Below are 23329 nucleotides of genomic sequence, written 5' to 3' on the forward strand. Positions count from 1 at the left end.
TGGCTTATAATAACAAAGGATCAGTTCCACAGATAGCTGATATTCAAGAGAGTATAACTAATTAAAGCGTTTTTTAAAAAAAAGCCAGTTCTATGTTTGTGTTAAAACATTCATCACATTCTAATTGTAATCAAATAAAAAATAATCTCTAGTGTAGAAACTTCTCCAAGGTGTTTTGAAACTTCATAGTTTTCAATCTTTACTTGTTTTTCAGCTGGTTTCAGGATCCCCCTCGAGAACCTACATAGATGGGTTCTTAGTCCCAGGAGATTTTATTTTATTTTTAATAAGAAGCTATATTTCAGATTAATATCATATCTATTCGGTAAGACAGTCATTGATATTTCTTCTCATTTAACGGTAGGTCTGAAAAACAAATAGGATCAAACAGCCTGGGTTTTTTTTTCATTTTGTGTTAAAATTCTTTAAATTAGCAATCTAGTATTAATAGGCACTTTAAAAAAATGTCTGTTTCAAGGTTAATGTTACAGAGGCCAAAGGAAGACATGATTTGCTGGATCTAAAACCATTTACAGAATATGAATTTCAGATTTCCTCTAAGCTACATATTTATAAGGGAAGTTGGAGTGATTGGAGTGAAACATTGAGAGCACAAACACCAGAAGAAGGTATGTGTCCAAAATATACATACATATCGGGGAGGAATAAAGGGGAGAGAGGGGGAAGATGTAATGATTTCTTTGGAATAGAATCTTTAAAATCTTTAAAGTACTGGTGCTGAATCAAAAAGTATGACTGCATTAGTTAACAACTTAATTTTCATATTAACTGAAGTGCTAAAACTGTTCAAGGAAACATGTTTCTATCGCTAGGACATTTTTAACATTGGGTAAGTTCTACTCCTGTTTGCTGTCAGTCATGTTGGCTATAATGCTTGGTTGTAACTCTTATCTCTCTTACTATCTCAGTAACTTACTTCACAGAGCTATAACCAGTAATTAATCTCATTTCTTGTTAAAGCTTCATATATTTTATATTTTTGATTTGATGAAAAGTAATGTGGCTCAATAAGCTATACGAAAAGCCTGAAATAAAGTAGGCTCTGGAGACACATATTTCAAAATAACATTTAGCATCCAGCAATCCTCTCTTGTCCAAATATTATAACACTGTACTTCAAGGCTTTGATATTTACTGCATACATGAGAACCACCTGGCCACCCATAGCTATGAAAAGGATATCAAATGTGTTTTTCAGTCTGATGAATTTTTATTTTTTGTAATTATTGGGAAGGACATGTTATTGAAGTACAAGAAAATATTTTATTGAAGCAAAAATGCCTATGTAAACTTTATGCCAATATTAAATCTTTGGAGAGACAAGAAATAGCCGTCTGAATATTAGTTTTTAAAAGCACTCATTTATGTTAGGCACCGTGGCTCACGCCTGTAATCCCAGCACTTTGGGAGGCTGAGGCGGGTGGGTCATGAGGTCAGGAGTTCGAGACCAGCCTGGCCATCATGGTGAAATCCCATCTATACTAAAAATACAAAAAATTAGCCAAACATCGTGGCACATGCCTGTAATCCCACCTACTCAGGAGGCTAAGGCAGGAGAATCACTTAAACCTGGGAGGCAAAGGTTGCAATAAGCCAAGATTGTGCCACTGCAATCCAGCCTGGGCAACAGATGAAGACTCCATCTCATAAATAAATAAATAAATAAATGCACTCATTTAATGATATAGTAGAGAGCCTTTCATAATTTATATAAATATGACTTAGAGGAAAACTTTTTGGCATATAATCCATTGTTCATTATCTAGAGCTTTTGTAACATTAACGTGCAAAATCTAAATTCTTACTTGTGAAATTTATGGATATGTGTGCATGTAAACTAGCCTCGTAATTAAGTTGCATTTATTTTCTGTGAGCTACTAATGGCTTTTGATAACTGATGATCCTTAGCAATCATACATCAATGACATTCAAGGAACTGAAGGGTCTTTAGCAGAATGTAATACCTAATATGTAATTCACAGAATAATCTTATATCTTTCTTATTTCTTGTATTAATTGCAATTTTTTTTTTTTTTTTTTTTTTTTGAGACAGAGTCTTGCCCTGTCGCCCAGGCTAGAGTGCAGTGGCACAATCTCGGCTCACTGCAACCTCTGCCTCCTGTGTTCCAGTGATTCTCCTGCCTCAGCTTCCCAAGGAGCTGGGATTACATGTGTGCACCACCACGCCTGGCTAATTTTTGTTATTTTCAGTAGAGACGGGTTTCACCATGTTGGCCAGGCTGGTCTCTAACTTTTGACCTCAGGTGATCCACCTGCCTCAGCCTCCCAAAGTGCTGGGATTACAGAACATATTTTAAAAGTTGTCTAAAAGTGAATTTATCCAACAAATGATAATTTATTACCACTCATTTTATAATAAAATCTCTTAAATTAATGTTGAAACACTTGCCCTCTGGTTGTCACTTTTATAATCCAGAGCTTACTTATAATATCCTTTTATTATACATAGTCGAAGTAATTTTTTTAAAGACTATCTCATGAGTTAGATTTTGTTTATATATGTGGTACAGAAAAAATTTCTGAACATGGGCTATGTTTTATGTCCAAGTTCAAGGTAGTAAGTAGTCTGGGAAATATTTAAGTTACGTCACATTAAGCTAAACTATAAACTAGGGGAACACTGGGTTTGTGAATTCTTGCCATTCTTACATATGATAATGACCTAGTTAGAGATGTGTGAAAAGGTTTTTCTTTTCTTTTTTAAAAAGTGTCTTTTGAATTAAAATTCCTTCAAGGCACCACAGTGACTTTCTCATTTCCTATAAAATAAACCACTCTCTTAACAGTGAGTATAGCAGCTCGTTATGGTTATGAACTCATGGATGATTATGAATTGAACTTAGGAAGCTGGCTTATTCAGTCACTGAAGGTATTCATAAAGAGAGAAACCCATACACTGAGATACACCGCCTTTACCAAGCTCTGTTGGCTTCCTTTCTATCTCTGAATCTCCCTTTTCTGTGTTTGATTTTTCTGTGGGTTGTTGTAGGTCTTTTTTCTCTTGCTCTGAGCTGCTTGGTTTTCACCCCTTACCCGCTGTTTCTGTCATCAGTTTCTTTATGAAACACCAACTGATGTAAACCTAAAAGGTGTGAATTTTTTTTAACACGTCTTCCTTTTAACCCTTTCAATGTGTACTCATATGAGCTTGACATTTAAAAAAAATTACTAGTAAGCTTTTTTTTTTTTTTTTTTTTAGGTACTCTCTAAAAGTGTGAATGATTGTGTAACAGAGCTCTTTTTTTTTGCAGCCTTTGCTTCTCAAAATTGAGAGGCATGTAACGTCTCCGGGTGGATTGGGTGCAGTTGTTTGTACCATTTGAACAGTGGGTGAGGGCTTCCTGTACTCCATAGGGCCCTTTCCTATGTCATTAAATTCAGCTCCTATCACTGAAGAACACTTTTTAAATGACCGCAAAATAAGGAGTAGGAGGAAAGAAACTACTTTGCTGTGTTTAAGAGAACAGTCTTGAAGTCAGCATCCATCAAAAGCAAGCCTGCTAGTGACACTGGGAAGAGAGCAGCCACATTTTCCTTCTAGTGGGAAAACATTCTTGAATTTGGGCTCAAGGTGCAGAGACATGCTTGAGAATATGCACAGGTATAGAGTTAAGGTGATCTCTCACCACTTAGAACACCCAGGAAGAGATGCCAAAATACTGATGAGTCAGCTGTTCCTTAATGCTCTCTTACCAATATGTGTCTCTGTCTGTTCATTCGCCGTTTTAAAAAGTCTTATTTGCAGTTTGTGATCTTGCTCAACTCTATTACAGCCAACAAAAGAAGCGTTGCATATTCATTCATACTTGGGGCGGGGAGCAGAGTGGTAAAGGAGAAACCTTTCCCCAACATGGTGACAGCAGGGGTGAGGGGTGAATAATCCCTGAAGGGGGAGAAAATGAAGAGTTACCAGCTGCAGCCACCTCTTCCCACATTGAGAAGCTAGGAAATTCATGCACTCATTTGTAATTTTAAAATATTGCCAAGATAAGATAGGTGTGAATAATTAAATACTAGAGGCTATTTTAGATAGCAAACATTTGATAACAGTCAGGCATGGAGGATTGGCAGTTTTCTCTACAGGCTCAGATAGTAAATATTTTCAGCTTTGCGGATCATACAATCTGTCACAATTACTAAATGTGCTGTTGTCACATGCAAGCAGCCACTGACAATACCTAAACAAACAGGCATGGCTGTGTTCCAAATAAACTTTATTTATGTAGGCTGAAATTGGAATTTTGTGTAATCTTCACATGGCACTAAAAAGGATTCTTCTTTTGATTTCTTTTCAACCATTATCAAAACCATTTGCTTGCAGGATGTATTAAAACAGGCAGAGGGCCAGATTTTGCCCGTGGGCCATAGTTTGCTGATCCCTAAGCTAGCTATACTTGAAAGCATCATATTTGTGTCTTTTTGCCTGAGACTTGAGAATGAATGATTATTTTCTTTCTAAAGAGATTTATATCAGACACTTTCACTAACAGGAAAGTTATGTTTGAGATTCAGTAACAGTCCCTAAACCCTTCTCTCCTTCACTTGTTCTCCTCTAAGCTCAACACCTATCTTGGAAGGAAGGAATGACAATTCAGAACTCTTTTCAAGAAGTTATATGAAGAAGAGCAGAGATATCAAACAATCCTTTGTTGCTTTTGTTTTTAGGATCTGAGATAATACAGTGTATTTGCAAGGGGATGAAAAGGGTCCAGCAGAGAAGGAGAAATTAATGACACAGGGAAGGTGGGGATAATGGCTGGAGAGATGTCTTTGATAAAGGAAGGGGGAGTGGGGTCCAGAACTCTAGCTAAGGAGTTGGACTGTGATGGAAGTGGGGATGATTCATCCACTAGGACGTCAGTAGCAGTGCTGTGTTAGGGAATTGGTTGGGGGAGTTTGAATGTTTTCATGGTGCAAAGAGGAGGGAATTTCCATCTGATTTCTTCCTTTTGCTCGGTGAAGTCTGAGGCAAGATCATCTCTTTTTCATATTAGTGGCTTCTTCCACTTTAACCCTACAGTTTTTTCCTTTACAGACAAAGTAGTTTCATCTGACTTCCATTTCTCATATTTGTATGTTTAGTCATTTGTACCCATTTCTTTTGAAATCACTTGAACATATTGGCCTTTGTCTTTTTTTTTTTTTCTCATGTGCCTGTAATAGTTTTATCTGTATTTTGCTAGATAACATTGAGGTTAGAACTTTCAGTGATTCTGTGACAGTTCATTGTCAAAGATTCTCCTCACTATTAGCCCTTGTGTTGCTTTAAGCAGCATGATTTACATCCCTGGTCATGAAATGTTACACTTTGAGACTCATGCAGATTCAACTAATGATTTCTCTCCTATGGAGGTATACACTGCAGGTGGGCAACATTAACATTTCAGTTGACTTGCAATTTACCTTGTGAAAAGAGTATAATTCTAGAATTTGATTCTTAGCTCTGTAATAATCTGTTAGGTTGTGGATTTTTAATGAGTCAGTGAGTGTCGCCTTTAGATTTCTTACCAATATGTAATTAACTGAAGACATGTACTGCTGTGGTACAAGTCAACTGGCTTTGACACTGAGCACACCCAGGTTTCCAAATCCTGATTCTGCAAATATCCAGATTATCTAGTTTGTGGAGTATTCAAATCTTGGTCAATGTAGTGAACTATAATGGGAAAAGCAGAGCATTCAGGGAAAGCGAGACCTGGCTTCAGTCCTCAGCTTTGCCATTTACCAGACCCAAGTCTTTTGTAAATCATTTCACTTTTGCCAGCCTCCTTGTCCTCAACTATAAAGCAGGTGTAATCATATGCACCCTTGCATTGTGTGAGGGTTAAATGAGATGATGTATATAAAGTGTCCAGACACCACCTGACCGTAGGTGGTTAGTGAATGTCACATCCCTTTTCCTTTGTTGCCTGTGCTTTTTTTCTTTTTGCATCTAAGCTAACAGATAGAAGTCCCAGGTTTGATTCCTGGGCCACTCTTCATATTCCTGGAGAATTAAGAGCATTTTCAAAATGTTTTACATAAGCATTTCTTATCTCTAAGTCCTCACGGCAAAGATAAATACTACCACTACTGGAAAGGAGAGGAAAGAAAAGAAGTGAATGTTTAGAAAAAAAACAAAAAAGAAAGTAGAGCAAGAGAGGCAGGAAAAGGAAGTGACAAAGGAAGAGGATAGAACAAAAAGAAGGCCCACCTGATGGGGGATGGAAGTACCACAGAGAAATCATCAGCTTTCTCAGAGCCAGGCACCTGCACAGTGCAGAGCCAAGGCTATGGGCTTTGGGATAAAACAGATTTGTGTTCAAAGCCTGGCATCTCTGATGATTAGTTCTGGGACCTTAAGCAAGTTCCTTAACCTTTCAGCACTTCCGTTTTCAAATGCGGGAAACAACAAGAGCTACTCTTGCTGAGCACTCACCACGTGTCAGCACGCTCCGCTGAAATTCCCACTCTGCCTCCTGTGATGTGTGGAATTATCACCCTCATCTGACAGATGAGGGAGCTAGCCGAAGGATGTGGTTAGCATTTGTTCAAAGTCACAGAGCTGGGCTTACCCTGCAGACCTGGCTCTGAAGCTCACGCTGACTACTGCACTGAAGCTGCATCATGGGTTTGAGGAGGACGGGAGATAGAGCTGTGGATGGACCCACACAGCACCTGCCCTCTATGTGCGGGTACTTACGCTGTCTTTCTCTTTTGCTCTTCTCTTATCTCCTGTTATCCAGGTGGTGGGACTTAATTTTCTAGAAATTTCCATCTGGTTAGATGGAACTTTCTAACCTAGAAAAAACCCCAGCGCAGCCTCCCCTCAAATAGACTGTAAGTTTCACTGTTGAGGAAATTAGCTTGGTGCAGCTGAAGCCTGTTTTCAGGAGTTGTTGTTTCTATTGGTTCCACTCCTGGCTGTAAATCAAAACAAATCTAAGTGACTTAATGGTAGGGAAAACAAAATGACTTCACTCACTCACGTGAGCGTGAACTCATGCACACACACACTCACACTCACACATACACACAGGAGTTGATTATTTAGTCTCTTTGCAATATGTTTGGTTGAAATTAGGCCGGGCGCGGTGGCTCAAGCCTGTAATCCCAGCACTTTGGGAGGCCGAGACGGGCGGATCACGAGGTCAGGAGATCGAGACCATCCTGGCTAACACGGTGAAACCCCATCTCTACTAAAAATACGAAAAACTAGCCGGGCGAGGTGGCGGCGCCTGTAGTCCCAGCTACTCGGGAGGCTGAGGCAGGAGAATGGCGTAAACCCAGGAGGTGGAGCTTGCAGTGAGCTGAGATCCGGCCACTGCACTCCAGCCTGGGTGACAGAGCGAGACTCCGTCTCAAAAAAAAAAAAAGAAAGAAATTAAGTTGGGCCATATTTGACCATTATCTTACAGATTGGTGGTTATTTATTTAATCAGTTCAGCCTGTGTTTTGGCATTAAATAGATACTATCACATGATTTGTTCATTCATTATTTAACAATTATTAGGAGCCTATTATATTCTAAGTGCTGTGCTGGGTATGTGGCATATTAAATGAGATACGACTTCCCTTTAAGTAGATCATTGTCTAATGATCACAAACCAAATAATTATACTATAACATGATAAATCTAGGAATGGAGATGAACACAAGGTTTGTAATTTATATTAGTGTATTTTTACAAACCAAAAAGTGATTTTCTATATGAGTTATATCTTCTCTGTTGAGAATTCTTTCTGCATTCTAGTAAAAAAAAAAAAAAGAACCACATAAACTTTATTTTTATTTTTTGCTCTGTCTTATGGTGCTAAAGCCACATGTACTTTCCTTGGGTTATTTTAATAACACGTTTTAAGAGTAAGTTAAGGCCGGGTACGGTGGCTCCTGCCTATGTAATCCTAGCACTTTGGGAGGCCAAGGTGGGTGGATTGCTTGAGCTCAGAAGTCCAAGACCAGCCTAGGCAAAATGATGAAATCCTGTCTGTACAAAAAATACAGAAATTAGCCAGGCCTGATGGTGCCGTCTGTAATCCCAGCTACGCAAGAGGCTGAGGCAGGAAGATTGCTTGAGCCTAGGAGGTGGAGGTTGCAGTGAGCCAAGATCGTGCCACTGCATTCCAGCCTGGGCAACAGAGTGAGATCCTGTCTAAAAAAAAAAGAAAGAAAGAAAAAGGAAAAAAAAAAAGTAAGTTAAGAAACAAATTACCATTTTTTTTAAAAATTTGTTTTTAAGGTAACCTTGTTTTTCTAACTTTTTGGCCAAAGATACATATGTTCATTGTTAAACAAGAAAAAAAAAATACTGGGGCACACACAAATAATTGCAGTTATCCTCTAATTCTACTCTTCCAGAATTGTTTGCTGAATGACCAGCTAACTTTCAAAACTTTTCTACTGAGTAAATATATGAAAATACATCTTTTTTTCTCCTTTGAAACAGAGCCTACTGGGATGTTAGATGTCTGGTACATGAAACGACACATTGACTACAGTAGACAACGAATTTCTCTTTTCTGGAAGGTAAGTTTTAAGTGTCAACTTAAAACTCAAGGGAATAATACTAGTTTCAAGGCAGAAAAAGACCTATTTGCATAGTGGCTTTTATATGAGGCTTCAATGACTTTGCTAGAGCTCATTTTCTCAGACATATTCATGACACACCACAGTGTCATGTGCCTTTGGTGGATAGGGGTGAGAGCTGAGTTCCTTCTTCCACACAGTCACATCATTTCAATCCCGCTTCCTCTGAGATCAAGGTCTCTTTCCATCCCTGGCATTTCCACCCTCTGACCCCAACTGCATCATCTCTTCTGACTGTTGTCCCCTTTCTGCCCACCCCCGTCTCTCCTACATAAATATGTCCAGCAGTGACCATGTCACTTCACGGATTCACTCTTTGGGGAACAAAAGATGAAAAAGCTGTGGATGTGGATATTTAATACTGTTTTTTAGGTCACTGAAGAGGGAGAAGGAGGAAAGAAAGCTGCCCTACTTTAGGAATAGTAAGAGTGGTAGAAAATAATACAAACAGGCCAGGTGCACTGGCTCACGCCTGTAATCCCAGCACATTGGGAGGCCAAGGCAGGCAGCTCACTTGAGGTCAGCGGTTAGAGACCAGTCTGGCCAGCATGGCGAAACCCCGTCTCTACTAAAAATACAAAAATTAGCCGGGCATGGTGGCGTGCACCTGTAATCCCAGTTACTGGGGAGGCTGAGGCATAAGAATCCCTTGAACCCAGGAGGCAGGGGTTGCAGTGAGCCAAGATCATGTCACTGCACCCGAGCCTGCGTGACAGAGCAAGACCCCATTTCAAAAAAAAAAAAAAAAAAAAAGAAAATCATACAGACAGGACTAGAAAGCAGCCCTTCCTCAGGAATGGTAGTAAAACAGTAGTAAATTAGACAACTTTCCAGAACACAGTGAAGCCTGACATTATCATAGAACGTGAAAGTTTCACAAAGCACTGAAAGCTGGCATTGCCATTTTATTTAATCCTCACAAAACCCCCCTGAGGTAAGTACTGGTATACCCACTTACCAGTAAATGAGAAAACGAATGAATGAATGAAAAAATGAGTATCAGAGAGAGGAAAGAGAGGAAGTTCTTGCCCAAAGTCACCCAGCTACTAAGCACAGACCCGAGACTGAAACCTTATCCAGAACTGCTGCATCATGACTCATCTTTGTTGAAGGGAAATGCTGTGCGATTCGAATTGAGCTACTGATTGGCATACTCATAAGAGGTTTCCAGGTGAACTGCACTCTTTATTTCTCAGAACTCACATCCTCTTCACTACAGCTCTTCCAGTTAAGGATAGGAAGTTTTGGAATTATGAATCTGAATGAGCACAAAACCAGAAGAGTAAGAATAACAATTATCAAGTCCTCTGATGGGGCTCACACAATGGGTTCTGATCACTGCACTCTTCTTCGGTTTTAAGAAATGAGTTATTTCTTCTTCTTTCTCCTCCCTGTCTCTCTCATACATACATAAAATGTCTGGTATAAGAGGAGACTACTATAAATAGCCTGGTGAATCATGATCAAGCTCTTCACTTTGAAACCAACACTGCAGCTCAAAATTTATTTTGAAATGAATCTACTTTTAATAGCAAGACAATTCTCAAAGCAGGACATTTAGAACAGTCATAATTTGTGAATATTATAGAAGAACCCAGCCTAATTTATTTCCTTTTCACGAGCAAGTGACTGGTTAAAACCAAAATTCCTCCTCTCATGTAAAGGTTTCTCCTCCAAAAATGTCCTCAACAGTGATCTGGAAAGATATGCTACGTGTTAATCTATTCCACGCCTCTCAACTCAAGGGGTTGTCTCAGTAGAATGAGGGTAATGATACCAGTATCTGCAAAGCTGACAAGACCATTGTGGGGATCAGCAAATGAGAGGACACAAATGTAAAAATCATGAGGGCCACCAGTGTAAAATTCAACGGTGCTGCATGATGCATGTTTATCCTAATGGTGAAAGCTCCCTGCCTGCGTGCTTCTCACTGTAACAGAGTTTATAGCAGACATCATCATGGTTCTCTGAAAACAGCACCAGAGTGAAGTCAAAATAAGTATGAGTTGGCCACAAGTGATGCTTGGTAAATGTGAGTATGCGATTTCTTCTCTGCTGCCTTGATTTTATTTCTATCTTCACAAGGTTTAGGTTCTATAATGAGGTCTTAGAATTTGGAGGGACTTCAAAGCTCTTCTAGTTCAGCCTTCCTTTCATTATAAACATGGTTCCTACTCCTGCCAGGACAGGCAGATGTCTCAGTGGGGACATTCTGGGACAGGAAGAATCTCACTTTGTAGTCTGCCCATGCCATGGTTGAACATCTCTTATTGTTTAGAAAATGTTTCCTTTTGTGTAGACAGAACTGTGGGCCCAAGAAGGATGCTTGGAGTTATAACTGGCTTATAATAAGAAACCAAAAAGGGCCAGGTGCAGTGGCTCACACCCATAATCCCAGCACTTTGGGAGGTTGAGGTGGGCAGATCACTTAAGTCCAGGAGTTTGAGACCATCCTGACCAACATGGTGAAACCCTGTTTCTACCAAAATACAAAAAAATTAGCTGGGTGTGGTGATGCCCACCTGTAATCTCAGCTACTTGGGAGAATGAAGCAGGAGAATCCCTTGAACCCAGGAGGCAGAGGTTGCAGTGAGCTGAGATCATGCCACAGTACTCCAGCCTGGGTGACAGAGCAAGACAAAGAAGGAAGGAAGGAAGGAAGGAAGAAGGAAGGAAGGAAGGAAGGAAGGAAGAAGGAAGGAAGGAGGAAGGAAGGAAGGGAGGGAGGGAAGAGAGAAAGAAGAAAGAAGGGAAAGAAGAAAGAAAGAAAAAGAAAGAAAAGAAGAAAAGAAAAGAAAAGAAAAGAAAGAAGGAAAGAAAGAGAGAGAAAGGGCAAAAAGGTAAGCGCTAGAAGCTTCTATAACTTGATGTCAGATGGTGGTCATCACAAGCCAACCTCAAAACCTTCAGTGACTCTCTAGTCTAAGAGGCTCCCCAAGGAAAGTTGGATCCAGTCCTAAATTGTCACAGGATTAAGTCCTTTTCTGTCAAACCTGGGCTTCTTTAATGGCCCTGAACAGGTGACTCAGCTAGGGGTGGGAATGGAAACACTGACCAGAGTTACTGAGCAGTCCTGAGTTATAGACCACAGAGTTATAGACCTCTAGAGCCAAAGGGATTTAACTGTCATATAGTCTCACCCCACAGTTTAAAACACGGAAACTGAGGTTTCAAGAGGTGATTTCCAGTGAGGGGATTTCAGGTGATTTGAGTTCGCTCTTATCCCAGCCTCTAACAGGGATTCCTCATGCCACTCTCAGGCAGGCTTGGGAATTCAAGGGAATGCCATGGTACAACAGACTCATCTAAGTGTCAGGCTAGAAGGAAAACTCTGCAGCCAGATCGCTTTGTGACAGGGCCCAAGTCATACCTCACTGGGGAAAGGCAGCAAGAGCATGTGTGGTGGTTTTTTTTGTTTTTTTTTTTTTCTTCCTTTGAGCAACCCTGGGAAACCAAATGCAAGAAACACCCACCACTGCAAAGAAGGAAATTTCATGCATTGGCATCAAAGGAAGCCCCAAGTAAAACCCCATTTGTCTGTGAATAAAGTGAGAGCACATTTCTCTTGCATATGAGGAAATGTGAGATGGCCTTTCACTTTTGTAGGATGTTTACATTAGCGAACAACCCCGTGCTGATAGGGTGCAGCCCCGGGGGGTTGGGGTGGGAGTATGTGTGTGAGTGTGGGTGTGAATGCATGTGAGTGTAAGGATGTGTGTGAGTGTGTGGAAGGTGTGGGAGTGTGGGCATATGTGAGTAGGGTGTGAATGTGTAGGTATGTGAGTGTGTGTGTATGAATGGGAGCATGTGTCAGTGTGTGAGGATGTTGGTGAAGGAGACCTTTGCTTTGTTATGGTTTGTCACTTCTTTGCCCATGCCTTAGTTTCTCCCGAAAGTACCATTTCCTCAAAAATATCTTGTACTACTTTTTAAAATCATAGCTTTTTTTTTTTGAGACAGGGTCTCATTCTGTCCCCCAGGCTGAAGTGCGGTGGCACAATCTCGGCTCACTACAGCCTTCACCTCCTGTGCTCAAGTGATCCTCCCACCTCAGCCTCCCAAGTAGCTGAGACTACAGGCATGCATCACCACGCCCAGCTAATGTTTGTTTGTCACAGAGATAGGGCTTCACCGTGTTGCCCAGGCTGGTCATGAACTCCTAGGTTCAAGTAATCTGCCCACCTCAACCTCCCAAAATGCCGGGACTACAGGTGTGAGCCACCACACCTGGCCCATAGCTATTTTTGAGAGGAAAAATACTTTCAATGTTGAAGCCAAAAAGTACAGCCTAATCTATGAAATGAAACAAAAACACCTGGGTATTGTTAAAACCATCAATGCAATAAAGGTAAAAAATGTTGCTTGATGACAAACAGCCCCAGGGTTGGATTAGGCCCCTTTACAAAAGGGGGTTTTTAGCAACCCTCTCCCTCAAACTTCCTTTCTCCTCTCCTTCTGTACTGTTTTACATTGTATCCTTTCCTTAATTCTCTCAATCCATGATTCTCATATACTTCTTTTCTAGTTAAAACAGCATGTATATTTTTAGAAGAAAACCACCTTTCATATATATATGAAAAAGATATGAGAACCAGGTAAAGCCACATTAGCCGTTCTAGTTTCCTCTCTTAATTTCTTTAGCGTCCTCTCGTTATCATGATATCTTGTTTCAAAACAAACTTTTGAAATTTGTTTGAGGCCGTGAGTCTGGAAGAGAAATACTCATGTTAAGCTCATTCCTTCGCTCAAAGAAATATATGAAAGCTCCTCTTTAGTATTAGACACTGCATAGCTGTGTATTTAGTATTGTACTGCATAGCTGGGATATGAAAGTGAACAAGACAAATCCAGTCCTCATGTCCTGGAGCTCAGAGTCCAGCAAGAGGACAGGAGTAGGAGCAGGATGCTGAGGACACTTGGGTGTTAGGGAGCAGTTCCAGGTTCAACTGGAGGGATGATGGTTGAGCTCGCCTAGTGGAGCCGGGGAGTGGTGAGCAATCGGAGAGGGACGCCTCTATGGATTTGGCATGGAAAGGATTACTTTAGTGAAGCACAGTTCCATGGAAATATCCACAAGCCACAAATGTGAGCCACATGCATGATTTAAAAATTTTTATGTAGCCAAATTTTAAAATGTAAAAAGAAACAGGTGAAATTAATTTTAATAATTTTTTTTTTTTTTTTTTGAGATAGAGTCTCCCTCTGTCGCTCAGGCTGGAGTGCAGTGGTGTGATCTTGGCTCACTGCAACCTCCAGCCCCTAAGTTCAAGTGATTCTCATGCCTTAGCCTCCCAGGTAGCTTGGATTACAGGTGTATGCCACCACGCCTGGCTAATTTTTATATTTTTAGTAGAGATGAGATTTTGTCATGTTGACCAGACTGGTCTCAAACTCCTGGCCTCAAGTGATCCTCCCTCCTCAGCCTCCCCAAGAGCTGGGATTACAGGCATGAGCAACGGCTCTTGGCCTAATAATACATTTTATCTAATCCAGTAGATCCAGAACATTGTCATTTCACCATGTAATCAGTTTTTAAAATTATTTAGATATTTTGTAAACTTTTTATCCTACCTAGTCTTCAAAAACTGGTGTGTCTACTAAGTGCCAGTATGGGCACATTGCTTAAGACTTCACTCTCCAGACAGTAGCACATCTTGGCTCGGACTAGCCATGTTTCAAGGGCCCCATGACTTCCTACAGCTAGGGGCTCCCTCCTATATTCAACAGCAGAGCTCCTGTGTTTTGAGAGCCATACAGAGAGAGTTAAGAAAACTCAGGCCAGGCATGGTGGCTTATGCCTGTAATGTCAGCACTTTGGGAGGCCAAGGTGGGAGAATCACCTGAGCTCAGGAGTTTGAGACCAGCCAAACCCTGTCTCTATTAAAAATACAAAAATATTAGCCAGGCATGGTGGCATACAGTTATAATTCCAGCTACTCAAGAGACTGAGGCAGGAGAATCCCTTGAACCCGGGAAGCAGAGTTGTTGCAGTGAGCCAAGATCATGCCACTGCACTCCAGCCTGGATAACAGTGTGAGACTCCATTTCAAAAAAATAAAAGAAAAGAAAGAAAGAACACTCTTGGTTCCAAAAGTGGGGAAAATATTTAGTGTTTTTTATTTGTTATACGAGGTAATTCATTTTGACAAACAGCTACCCTCAAACCACAGAATATGGAAAGAAAGAGAAGATAAGCAAGCCCCGTATACCAATTTACGGCACAGCCTTAGAGACACTGTTGTGCAAGGAACAGCTTATTAGTACATTCGCTTTGTCTCTTTCTCCTTGTATTTCTCTCTCATATGCAGAATATTCCAACCTATATCACATTGCACTGAAGTGATGAATTCTTTGGCCTCCTAATATGAAAAAGCCTTGTTAAAAGTGGAAAGTATTATTTGGGACCTGATTTATATTGATGTAGGACAAAGGTCTATTGTAAATCCCTAGTGAGGATTGGCTGCCAGGAGCTTGGGGCATTTAAATAATTATAGGAGTTATCCAATCTCAGAATCAATATTTAAATACAAAAGCAGCAGATGGTACAATTTAGATTGTTTTGTTGCAATATTCAACTCTATCTCCCCTTTCCCAATCCTGGCCTGTCACAGGCAGGCACAGCATTTCCAAAGATATTTTTGGAAAGAAAGGGCTGCTTTTCCTTACTTACTAGTCAAACATATTATGCCAGCTGAAAGTAGGGAATTTTGATTGGATAGCAGAATGTGGCCAGTGCAAAAAAATAAGAGAGTAGGTAGCCAACAATTAACAGAAGATAGAAAGAAGAGATGGGAAGGGCATTTTAAAGGTTTGCTTTCATGAAAGTTTCTCTTATCTTTCTGTTTTTCTAGCTGTCAAACAAGATAGAAATCATTATGCCAGGATCACCACCAAGAGGTCTGACTATCAGTTAAGTCAGTTCAGTATTGCAGAACACTGGGGAGTATCTAGGAAGGGCTAGCATGGTCCAGCAGTTACGAGTTCACCCCTTGGTAGAGTTGTGTCACCTGGGTTTGAGTTCCAGCTTCACTACTTATTGGCTGGGTGTTCTTGGGCAAAGTGCTTAAACTCTCCGTTACTTATTTTACTCATGAGTAAAGTGCAGATCATGTGAAGTTGTTGTGAAGATTAATGAAATCGTTGTGAAAAGTGTTAAGCTATTGTTATGAGGCAAACATTGTGCATGACATTGAGGGTGCTAGTGGGAAAATAGATCCTTAGATAGACAATTTCAATGGAGTGTTTTTTTAAATGTCCAGGTGAGAGTTGTCTTTTTTTTTTCTTTTTTTGAGACAGGTTCTCTGTCACCCAGGTTGGAGTGCAATGGTGCGATATTAGCTCACTGCAACCTCTGCCTCCTGGGTTCAAGCAATTCTCCCACCTCAGCCTCTCGAGTGACTGTGATTATAGGCATGCACCATTATGCTCAGCTATTTTTTTGTATTTTTAGTAGAAACGGGGTTTTACCATGGTGGGTGAGCTAGTCTTGAACTCCTGACTTCAAGTGATTTACCCACCTCGGCCTCCCAAAGTGCTGGGATTACAGGTGTGAGCCACCGTGCACAGCCGAGGGTTGTCTTTTGAATCACTTCTTCATTTGGACTGAGGTTGCAGAAGGCAGTCATGAGTTTTAAAATCAAGATGCCCACAAAAACTTACAAATTACATGTATTTTGTAACCAACTGAATGGCATTGGTGAGACTTCCATATAGAACTGAAGAGTAAGCCAAGAGTCAAGATGATTTAGCTCTTCAGAGACTGGTAGAAGAGTCATGTAAATATATTGCAAAAGTGCCAATCATGATGTTTTTATATTACTTTAGAGAAGAAGGGAAGTCGCCAAGAATCTTAACATGTGCCAAGCACTCTTTAAAAGTTTACCTCCCTTAACTCATTGAATGCTCCAATATGCCTACACTGCACATGACAGTACCTTATTTTATAAATAAGGGCACTGAGGCTCAAAGAGGGAAAATAATTTGCCCAAGGTCATACAGCTGCTATGTGGTAGAGCAAGAAAGCAAAGATCTGCTCTAATAAGAAAAAAATCAAAGTCAGCAGTATTCCAAAGCCAGAATCAAAAGAAAGAAAAGCTGTGATTAATAGTGTTCAGATTCGCCCAGCTTTCTATGCTCTAGATTATAGGCCCTCTTCTTTGATATAGGCTAAGCGCTAACAGATTTTTTTCTTTATTATTTGCATCAGGGGAAGTTCAGAAGTAGAGCATTACTTTATGAGAAGTTCAGTAAGTTTTTTAAATCTTAAGAAGAAATGATTTACCAATTCATGGAGACACCCCTCCTCCAATAGATCTTTAATTAAAATAAAAACAGATGCATTGCATTCTGAAATGTGTCAGATTTTGTCCTGTCATGGATTACATGTACCATGTTTTTAATGCTGAAAGGTTTTTCAGGCAGCAGAACCCTTACAGTAGGTTTACTGAGAGAGCTGTTCACGCTTCAGTTCTCAGACAAAGCCAAGTCAGAAAGGCTTTCCATAATAAATTTAAATCATTTCCCACAGGACAGAGCAGAAAGAAAACTGAAGGAGAGAGGCAATGGGACTGTGGTTCTTTTATAGCATACTCTTACCAATAGGAGAAGGTGACAATGACACTAGGAACACTAGCCTGAGACCATCCTCAGCACTGCCAGAGAAGGTACGAGAGGTGACAGGTCTTGGAGACACTCCCAGGGATGCCAGACACGTTCTGGATACTGCACACCGCTCTCACATCCACCAGAGGGCACTCAAAAATCTCATATTACTTTTCTGTGGGGCTATTTGAAACAATTCCTTAACTTCCCCAAGCTTCAACATCCTCAGAATCAGAATGGAAAGTTACAAGGACTAAATGGGACATTAGACATAAAGCTCCTGGCTCATGGTATAGCCCAATGAATGTTGGTCTTTCCTTTATCATTCACCCAAACCAGCAGCACCAGCATACAAATAAGTTGATCTGGGAAGAGTCGGCGGGCTCCTCCAGTCTGCAGTCCTTCTGAGCTCTCAGCTTGTCTCCTGTGACTCAGAACCTGCTAACTCTGGGAAAAAAGAGATTCTCGGTCTCCATCCTCCCCAAACTGATGAACTCATGTGCCTGTTCGTGCTGCATGTCAGAATGTATCAAACATCACAGTTAGAGAAGTTGCTTTGCAATTTGGGCTGCAAGGGTAGCTGGGAATTTCAACTATGAAACGCGGCTGCCCACTCCTACCAGTTCATTGTCTCAGGCTTGTCTAAGTAGGGAGCAGCACGTCATAACAGAGGGAACACTGGCCTAGAAGTCGAGAGCTCTGGATTCTGCGCCTACCTTCTTTGTCTGTCCATTGAATGGCCTTCAGCAAGTCACTTCATGTCCCCGGGCCCCTGTTTTCCCACTTATAAAATGAATCATTGAATTAATTGTTAATCTGTAGATTTACTTCCAGTTTGGTGGTTCCTTGATATTTCCTTCCATCAGGGCAAGGCATAATCCAGGAGTGATGGACTACATACACCATTTGTAAACTTTATGTTGCCCCCCCCAAAAAACAAAAAAAAAACCCTGAACTGATTATACTGTTTTCAGTTGCTTCAGGAGAATAAGTGGCTAAATATCTGTTTTCCTACTGGCTCATTGAAGTTTTTTGTTCCACGGACCCTGTTGGACCAGTTAGGCTTGTTTTTCATTTTGATTAAGGAGACCAATTACCTAAGAAAGGATAATCTTTATTCCAAAAATTGAGTTTGACATCTTGTATCAGCCTAACCCATGGGATACCATATTTACTTGTCCAACTACTTCCATCCCACTCCCACCTTTCCGTTGATACTTTCAACTCTAAAATACGGGATGAAAGGGAAATGTAAGAGTCTGGGTCCATGCCCTCTGGAAATCTTCATGATCTGTCAGAGCCACACCCCTATTTACTAGACCGCTGTGATCAGCTAGATTTTCACAGCAGTCACTATGCATAATCATTGGATCCAAGATAACATTTCACCCCTTCCTTCAGCACTTTACTATTATATTAATTGAGATTTCTGGGATGTCTATGAAGAACAGTGAGAGGGAGATAATAAGACTGGTTTGCAATGTTAGCATGGGACTGAAGCCTCTTGGGTCCCTGACCAAAAAGAAGAGTTCTGTGAGCTCAGTTAACTCTTGGGAAGTACCTTAGGGTTGGAAAACTTGGGGTGTGAATGGAGGTAATAGTCCTATCTCTGGCCTTGCAGAAGAGACAGATAGGGAAGGATGGAGTGAGAGATAGCTGAGGGGATGGTCTTCCCTTGCCAGTATCTGCTTTAATTTATTGTTTTTCTCCTCTGACAAAGGGCATATTTAATAATAATAGTTTAGAACATCCTACTCTAAAAAGCATTTGCTTATTCTAATCCATACAACAGACCTATGAGATCAGCAGCGATAGATGTTTGAAATGCTGATTTTAGGGAAAGCAGAATGTCCACACAAAAGGGCCCACAGCAACATGACATCCACCTGGTACACTGACCATGGTTTAAGATCTAGTTTTGGACCTTTTGGATCCAGAAGGGTCACCAGAATGGACCTGCATTAACCAAGCTTCCAGAAATGGAAATATAAAAACTAGATGCTCATGGACTAATTTCAGCAAGAAATGCAGCTGTGGGGCCAACCAGAAGGCTTGAGTCAGCAGGTTGGAACATTCTCTCCCAGTATGCTAATTGTTTCAGAAGCCAAATTATAATCAGAAGGCCAATTTATTCACTTAAAGTGAAAAATACAAATTATAAGTGAACCAGATGTTCGTGTTAGCCCAGCCTTTCCTGACAGATAAATGACAAAGGAAACCAAATTATCAGAAGAGTGCTTGGTGAGCAGGAACCCAAGCAAGGGGCATTTGCTGACTACGGTGTGTCTTTCAGCAAAGGCAGCTGGAGGCCCCCCACCCATGGAAGGGACAGCCTTGCAAAGAAAACTGTAGCACTTGAATCTGGGGAGCAAGCCTTCCTCTACTTGTATTAGGCATGGATGGGCACCACCAGTGCTAGACTTGACAACTCTCCGTATTCTATGCTTCTGTTTCCCATGGTCCTTGTCAAAACAGGGTTATAATACAAATAATTAGTTCTCTGCTTACTTTCTGGGATTGCTCCCAAATGATCTCAATTGGAATTTTTGCAGTTCCAAATGTTGTTAGTCACACGTTTATGAACAGTGTCTTAGTTTCCTAGCACAGATGGCTAATTCAATTCACTAAATGAAGATTTTACTAGTTTAGCTCTTGAAAATCTTCTGTTTGATGTCTTGAGCAGCAGTGCACTTCCTGTAGAAAAGGTTATGTGTGTGTGAGATTTACAGATTTAGAAATGGAGACTCAGGGAGGCTGAGTGCCTTGCCCTTGGGCTGTGTAAACAGTAGAGCTGGAATTCAAATCCAGATCTTCTGAGTTGAGAGTCTACACTTGTTCTATTGGATGTGACCAAGTTGTCTACTATTAGTAAGTTTCATTTTACAGCAAAAAAGAAAATCAATGTGTTCTTAAGAATTATCTTTTAAAAACATTAACTGATTTTTTATTTACTAAATGGCAGGGAGGGGAAGGTAGGTGTTGCATAAAAGTGTATAGCGGGGAACATGAGATGATATGAATAAAAAGGCCACTCAGCTATAGCTGCCTGGTACCTCTGTATCCATGAGGTCCAGGCACAGAGCCTCAGTGATCTTGTCTGGGAGTAAATAGTGAATGAATGTGTCTTGTTGCAGAATCTGAGTGTCTCAGAGGCAAGAGGAAAAATTCTCCACTATCAGGTGACCTTGCAGGAGCTGACAGGAGGGAAAGTTATGACACAGAACATCACAGGACACACCTCCTGGACCACAGTCATTTCTAGAACCGGAAATTGGGCTGTGGCTGTGTCTGCAGCAAATTCAAAAGGCAGTTCTCTGCCCACTCGTTTTAACATAATGAACCTGTGTGAGGCAGGTAAGTTCTAATTTTTCTTTAACATTGCCTGTGGAAAACTGTGTCTTACTCATCTCTTATCTCCTGCAGGCCTAACCCAGGGTCTAAAATGAGTAGCCAGGAGTTCAGGCTTTGGAGTCAACAGCTTTCAGAAGCTTTTTTTTTTTTCCAGTCAGCCTATGAGTAACCTCGGACAAGTGAATGAACACCTCTGAGCTTCAATGTCCTCCTCTCTAAAATAGGAATTATATTGCCTGTCTCATAGGTCATTTTGAAACTAAATATTAATACATAGCAGGTATTTAATATGTTGTAGTTAAGGAAATACTAGTTACATTAAATTGAACACCAATATCTAACTAGCTTTTATAGAAGTAGGAGTAATATGTGTTAAGTTTAAGAAAACATTTTACACCTACAGTCAAAACCTATTTTAAAACTAAAGGTGGGGATGGTGGTGTATACCTATGGTCCCAGCTCCTTAGGAGTATGAGGTGGGAGGATTGCTTAAGCCCAGGAGTTCCACACCAGTCTGAGCCTCACAGTGAGACCCCTTTCATCAAAAACAGATAAATAAATACAACCAATAATATTGAAATTCTGACTCTAATGAAACTATAGTAAAATTTTGTTTTACCACAGCCCTTTATTGCACAAGTTTAGACACGTATCCAATTACCTTTATCAGAAAATTCCCGACTAGATGTAGAGTCTCACATTTTATAGTCATATCCTCTGAAAATTAACTTCTTAGGATAAAAGCTCACAATTAGGCAAGGAAATTGATATTAATCCTATTTCTCAAGATCTATATTATAAAAGAATTCCATGTCAAGTTCATTGGCCTAACTTCAAAAAATGCCTAATAGAGTAAAACTCTGTAATTTGATCCTATCCTAAAATTCAGTTTAATAATTTTATCTACCAGTGGGTTTAGCAATCTTCATTTTGAAGAAGTCTACCAAAATGCTATTATTTAACATACACTGTTAAATCTTGGTTATATATCTTTTCAGTCATACATCTGTACACATAGAAATAAAGTATTAGATACAATACTTAGACAAAAATACAGATAAGTATTAACGTATATATACATGTAAACAGTATATGTATATTATATACATATAACCTTGGGTTGGTGTATGAGTTAGGAATTTCTCTTGGGATTAGGGTTGTTCTTACCAAAGGCCTGACTATAGGAACTTATTTATCCTCTCAAAGAAAGAGAAGTCCAAAGATAGACAGCCTAGGGCTGGTGTGACAGCCTCATGATGCCATCAGGACTCTAGGCTCCTTCTTTCTGTTCCCTCTGCCAAGTTTGGCTTTCATCCTCATGATGGAAATGGTCCAAGATGGCTGCCAAGGCTCTAGCTATTTCCTTCTAGACAGCAGAAAAGGAAAAGAAGGGTTCAGCCCTTACTTTTAAGGAGCTTTACCCCAGGGCTCACAACAACACTTGGATTCATCAGCCCACTGGTCACCTGGTCACACCCAGCTGCAAAGGAGGCTCAAAAATATATTAAGGCAGCAATGTTCCCATGCTAAAAAGATGAGGAGAAGGTGTTTGTAGGCAACTGGTAATCTCTGTCTCATGTGAGGAAGACACCTAAGGCAGGAAGCTTGAAGGAAAAAAAAATATTAACTATAGAAAAAAACACTTCAACTTTATGCATAGTAAAATATATTTTTTAAAAGACACCATAAATAAAGTTTTAAAATACAAATAGCAATTTAAGAAAACTGTATGTCACATTTTTAGCAGAGAGAGGGTTGATTTCTATATATCTATACATTTAAGTGTATATTTATATAACTTTTTCAAGTATAAAACTAGGGGATATGAACAGGTAACTCAAAAAGAAGTATAAAAGGGAGCAACAAAGATATAAAAATATGTTTAGCCTAACTAGCAATCAATGAGATACAAATTTTGAGAAAACCTGAAAAACCAAATCAGACTGAGAAAGAGTAGGTAGAATGAACATATCCATGTTGGTGAGGGTGTGGGGAAGATGATACTCTTGTACATGCTAGTGAGTGTGTAAATTGGTACAACTTACTGGGGAGCAACTTGGCAATACATAACAAACTTTAAATGTAAACTTGTATTTTTTGACCAGGACATTTTAGCCTTAGAAATGTATACTCAGCATATCATAGGGTAAGTGCTTAAAAATGTAAGCACAAAGATGTTTGCTGAAAAATTGTTTGAAATAGTGAAACACCATAAACAACCTAAGTGTATAATAGTTAAGAATGGACTAGTTAAACTCATCATGACCCTCACCTGCCTTAATGCTACACCAACATTAAAGGGATGTTGCAGCTATGTTTTCTATTGACATGGACAGATACACATTAGGAGTGAAAAAGTAAGATTTTAAAAGTGTATATGAGATGATGCCATTTTAAATATATATTCACACCCAGTGCAGTGACTCATACCTCTAATCCCAGCACTTTGGGAGGGCAAGGTGGGAGGATTGCTTGAGCCCAGAAGTTTGAGACCAGCCTGGCCAACATAAGGAAAAAGATACAAAAAATAAAAAGAAGAAGAAGAGCCAGCTGTGGTGGCTCACGCCAGTGGTTGCACTACTTGGGAGGATAAGGTGGAAGGATCTCTTGAGGCTAGGAGGTTGAGATTGCAGTGAAATGTGATCGCGCCACTGCACTCCAGCCTGGGTGACAAAGTGAGACTCTATCTCAAAAGTAAATAAATAAATAAACATTTACATCAGCATGTACTTTTTGAAGGGTAAAATTTAAAAAAAAATGTCTCGTTGAA

General features: G+C 40.1%; 1 protein-coding gene across 10 annotated transcripts in view; it reads left to right on the forward strand.

Moving 5' to 3' along the window:
* The window catches only part of IL12RB2 (interleukin 12 receptor subunit beta 2), a 92908-nt gene that overhangs the window by 22690 nt on the left and 46889 nt on the right, over positions 1 to 23329 (forward strand). For all 10 annotated transcript variants that reach the window (XR_004440612.1, XR_004440613.1, XM_033225244.1 and 7 more), the window contains exons 7-9: positions 479 to 629; positions 8468 to 8547; positions 20343 to 20562. Coding sequence is in view for 8 of the 10 variants with exons in the window: in XM_033225244.1 (XP_033081135.1) it covers positions 479 to 629; positions 8468 to 8547; positions 20343 to 20562 (451 nt within the window). In the remaining 2 variants the exon portion in view is untranslated. The remainder of the gene's footprint in view (positions 1 to 478; positions 630 to 8467; positions 8548 to 20342; positions 20563 to 23329) is intronic.

Source organism: Trachypithecus francoisi, unplaced genomic scaffold (assembly GCF_009764315.1).
Source record: "Trachypithecus francoisi isolate TF-2019V2 unplaced genomic scaffold, Tfra_2.0 Lachesis_group12, whole genome shotgun sequence".
Lineage (NCBI taxonomy): Eukaryota > Metazoa > Chordata > Mammalia > Primates > Cercopithecidae > Trachypithecus > Trachypithecus francoisi.